Here is a 4,863-nt window from a genome sequence, read left to right as displayed (position 1 = left end):
TTAGACATACCTAATTGTTTAGCTTGTTCACCCATCTATCCGTCCCTATACCCATGTTTGCTTTCCCTGACAACTCAGTATTGTATATGCAAAGGGAAGAACATGAATTTTAGACATTGAGTTTCAAGTAGTGTGCAACACCCACATGAAATGTCCAATAGGAACTAGAAGTGTAGGAGTCTGGGGTAAGAAGTGAGACCTGTCTTGGCAGCATTAAACAATGGAAGTCATAAGACTGACAGGGAACAGAGGAAAGTACCAAGGCCTGAGCTTCAGGACTGTCTGTAATGAGAGGACAGGAGTGGGGAGAGAAACCAGGGGATGAAGGGCTAGAGATGTGAGGGGAAAATTAGGCTGGCTTGTGCTGAGGAAGCCATGGGGGAGAGAATATGGTTAGAAGTATAGCTTCCTTCAGAAAGGTTTAAGAGAGTGAGGGCTGGGAGGAATGATAGTTCTTGATTTTATCTGACCCTCCAGGGAAAATCCTCAGTATCCTTAGGTTAATGCCTTTATGGAAGAAGGGTAAGAGTTGGTGTGTGGAAAGATGCCTGGGTCTTCTTTGATCCCGTCTTTCAGAATATAGATCTTATGGGGCCAAGGGCCGGGCTTGCCCCACTCACAGCTTTCTTTCCCTCCTCAGCTCCACTTGCTTCCTTAGTTCCTGCCCTTCCCCAGGTGGGTAACTCAAGAGATGATGCAGTAGCAACTGTGCTTCGGATGGTGAGGTCCCAGGTGAGCTTGGTTCTTTTTGTCCTTCCTGAGTTCCCATCTGCGTGGCTCAAGAATGGCTGCATCTAATATGTTGGGCTTTGCCCCATTCTGAGACCCCCTGTAGCTTCCCTGCCTAGTTGCTTCCCGTGCTGGGTTTCTTTTGCTGAGTTAAATAGACTGTATCTTGGCCTGAACTTGTCCTCTTAGATGTCTCCCAGCTCTCCCTCTCTTACTGCCTTTGCCTTCTTTACCCCTGATGACTCTGCCCTTCCTGGTGGGTGGGAATGTTCCTGAGCAATGGAAGCTTATCATTCCAGGAGTCAGCAGCATACAAGGACCTGTCTGTGGATTATACTCAGAAGAAGTGGAAAGGTCCGGCACTCACTCAGAGAGCCCTATACCGGAATATGATGCTGGAAAATTATCACAACATGGCCTCATTGGGTAATGATTCTGTTCCCCAGTAACACAGAGTCTGCATTCCTTATGCTTTCTTTGCTATATTCTTTTTTGCTTCTAATTTTCATTTTGAAAAATAGATACAGAAGTTCAGAAAATAGTATAAAGAACCTCTCTGTATCTTTCACCCAGCTTTAATAATCTGTATTCTCTTTCTTCATTGTTATTGATTAACATAGGTTGGTTGGTTGGGGTTTTTTGAGTTGTAAGAATAGAGTCACACAAGTTATTATAAGTAACAAGTTATAGGTTATAAGACTTCAAGGAATGGGGGTCCAGAACAAACCAGTTAAGTAGACTACACTGTGGCAGTAGGACCTCATGGAGACTGGACCTTGAGCCAGGGTAGTGTGGGAGCCTCAGCAGCAAAAGTAAATGAATCTTTATGCCAGTGTTGCACTGGGAATGTAACTCAGCTTTTCCCTGCATATCTGTTTTCCTTCTCTTCTCACTGCTGTCCAGTTTCTTCACTCTGAATCTGTTATTCCCCTCATAGCTCCATCTGAATTACTGTTTCTCTTTCCTTATAATTTCTGTGTGGCTTCTAATGGCTTGGCTTCTCTCCATACATCATTTCCATTTCAGCTCCTGCTCTTAACTGTCTTATTTTTATTCCTACTTCAGTTAGAATTTCCTTAGAAAAGGACTTCAATTAGTTAAGTCATTAAATATCATCTCTGGGCAGAGCTTTGACCTCAGGCCACACCAGGGTTTGTAGACTAGACTACAATAAGCTACTTTTGGGTCTGCATGCTTGTTGTGGTTCAGTCACCTGTGGTCCATCATGGGATGAGCAGAGTCACTTGGCACAAACTTCTTCAGCAAAGACTGGGTCAGGGCATGCCCTGTGATTGTCAAGTCTAGTATAGTAGCCAACTCTGGAGAGGATGGGCTTAGGAGTTAGAGACCCAGACATTTCCAACTTCCTACATACTAAAATAGCACATGATGGCTTGTGGTCCTCTTGAGAGCAACCAATATTTTCATATTTAACTATGAATGACCATGATTACTATCTTCTCCCAATCTTTGTTTTTAGTCTCCAGAATTCAAAAGCAAATGTGTAGCTGTTCAGTTTCCTTATCATTGTAGAGAATCAAGATCCCAAAGATGTATTTTGATTCTATTTTAAGTCATTGGTACCTTTGTTAATTTTCATGAGTATAGTAGAGTACTAGCTCCTTTCAGTCCATTGCTCTCAGAGCCAAGGGGATTCCCACTTTTAGACCTCTGCTCTCTTCAACACTGTTCCCCAGCATTTGCCATTTCTTATTTTTAGAACCCTTAGCCTCTCCAAATCTTATCACTGCCGTGTCACACCACAATCATCCCTTTTGTATACTTCTTCCTAATGGTACTCTAATAATTCTCACAACTTCCATCTTTGCCTTCACCGTTTCACATATCTAACTTGAGGTGTTTTCCACCCTTCTCTTTCTTAAACATGTTTTCTGAAAACACTGGAACCATATAATGCCATAATTAGAAAATACCTAAGAGTTCATTGCTTTACTGAGGAGATAAGCATTTAAGTGACTTCTGTAAGATCACACTGTACTTTGCAATCTGGTCTCTTGCCTCATCAATTGCCATTCTGTCTTGGCTATGCTGGCTCAACAGCTGTCTGTGCTATTTCTTCTTCTATTCCACTGACATTTTCTGTCCCTGTTTTTTCTGTCCACAAAGAGCACCTGAGCTATTTTCTTTCCTGTTCTCATTATGTCACCTTATTCTTTATCCATAGTGTGAAGTTGTCTTCATGTACATAAAAACCAAACCAAATTCACTGCCTTTGAGTTGACTGTGACTCATAGCAACTCTTCTTTGGGTTTCCGAAACAGTATCTCTATGGAAGTAGATTGCCCAGTCTTCCTTCGGAGGAGTGGCTGGTGGGTTTGAACCACCAGCCTTTTGGTTAGCAGTCAAGTGCCTTAGGCACTACACCACCAGAGCTAAGTTGCTTTATTCTGTTTTCTCAACAGGACAAGAAATGAGTAAAGGTTGTTTTCTTCCTTCTTTTCACAGCAGGTGAAAACAAAATGGAGAGTTCAGAGTTGACTGTAAAGAAGGAAATTTCTAAGGGACCAGGGTCATCTGATAAGACATCAGGAGAACTCCATGGGATGGTTCCTGGAGCACTGGAGGCTGGAGATGCCTGTGAAGATACTTTAGAGAAGCTCTCAAATGAAGAAGGGAGCAGACTAGGAAGCAGTTTCATGGAAATAACAGATGAAAATAAAAAAAATCCCACAAAAGACAGTTGTGAGGAATATAAGGAACTTGGGGAACATTTTACTTTTTCCTCTAGTCCTGCTGAACATCAAGGAGTTCTGAAGGGACAGAAATTCTATCAGTGTGATGAATGTGGCAAAGCTTTCAGTCGGAGTTCACACCTCATTGGCCATCAGAGAATCCACACTGGAGAGAAACCTTATGAATGTAATGAATGTGGCAAGACCTTTAGACAGACCTCTCAGCTTATAGTTCATCTCAGAATCCACACGGGGGAGAAGCCCTATGAATGCAACATGTGTGGGAAAACTTACCGGCACAGCTCCCATCTCATTCAACACCAGAGACTCCATAATGGAGAGAAACCATATAAATGTAATGAATGTGCAAAAGCTTTCACTCAGAGTTCCCAACTCATTGACCACCAGAGAACTCATAGTGGGGAGAAACCTTATGAATGCCACAAATGTGGGGAGGCTTTCATTCAGAGTAAAAGTCTTGTCCGACATCAAGTATTCCACATGGGGGAGAAACCTTATAAGTGTAGTGAGTGTGGGAAAGCTTTCTGTTCCAATAGGAATCTCATTGACCATCAGAGAATCCACACTGGGGAGAAGCCTTATGAGTGTAATGAATGTGGCAAGGCCTTCAGTCGGAGTAAATGTCTTATTCGACATCAGACCCTCCACACTGGGGAGAAACCATACAAATGTAGCGAGTGTGGGAAAGCCTTTAATCAGAACTCTCAACTGGTTGACCATGAGCGAATGCATACTGGAGAAAAGCCTTTTGAATGTAGTGAGTGTGGTAAAGCATTTAGTCTGAGTAAATGTCTTATTCGGCATCAGAGACTTCACACAGGTGAGAAGCCCTACAAGTGCAAAGAATGTGGAAAATCCTTCAATCAAAACTCACACCTCATTATACACCAGAGAATTCACACTGGTGAGAAACCCTATGAATGTAATGAATGTGGCAAGGTCTTCAGTTATAGCTCTAGCCTTATGGTACATCAGAGAACCCATACTGGGGAGAAGCCTTATAAATGCAATGACTGTGGGAAAGCCTTTAGTGATAGCTCACAACTTATTGTGCACCAGAGAGTTCACACCGGAGAGAAACCCTATGAATGTAGCGAGTGTGGGAAGGCCTTCAGTCAGCGTTCCACTTTTAATCACCACCAGCGAACTCACATTGGAGCAAAGCACTCAGTTCTGACTCAGTCAGTTTCTTAAAGTATGGTTCTCCAAAGCAGAGATCAATGTACTTTTATTGGAGTGAAGCTTTCTCTAACTCTTGATCTCTTTGGAACCACTAATTACAAGTGGGCCTTTCCCTAAATGTTTTCCCTTAGGTCACTAAAGTGAAAGAATTGGAGTGACTTAGTGCAGCTCTACCTACTCTTGGGAAAATAAGGACCATACATTTCATTACTTTAGCATTCCTTTTTCTATTTTTTTA

General features: G+C 42.4%; 1 protein-coding gene across 1 annotated transcript in view; it reads left to right on the top strand.

The window, feature by feature from the left end:
* Positions 1-4,637, top strand: part of ZKSCAN7 (zinc finger with KRAB and SCAN domains 7) — a 10,370-nt gene extending 5,733 nt beyond the window's left edge. The window contains exons 3-5 of the mRNA XM_007949702.2: positions 641-732; positions 1,029-1,155; positions 3,199-4,637. Coding sequence (XP_007947893.2) covers positions 641-732; positions 1,029-1,155; positions 3,199-4,637 — 1,658 coding nt within the window. The remainder of the gene's footprint in view (positions 1-640; positions 733-1,028; positions 1,156-3,198) is intronic.
* Positions 4,638-4,863: the final 226 nt, after the last annotated feature.

The sequence above is a fragment of the Orycteropus afer genome, unplaced genomic scaffold, assembly GCF_000298275.1.
Source record: "Orycteropus afer afer isolate SDZICR_OR568_19922 unplaced genomic scaffold, OryAfe1.0 scaffold00250, whole genome shotgun sequence".
NCBI lineage: Eukaryota > Metazoa > Chordata > Mammalia > Tubulidentata > Orycteropodidae > Orycteropus > Orycteropus afer.
This window is presented reverse-complemented; position numbering and strand designations above follow the sequence as displayed.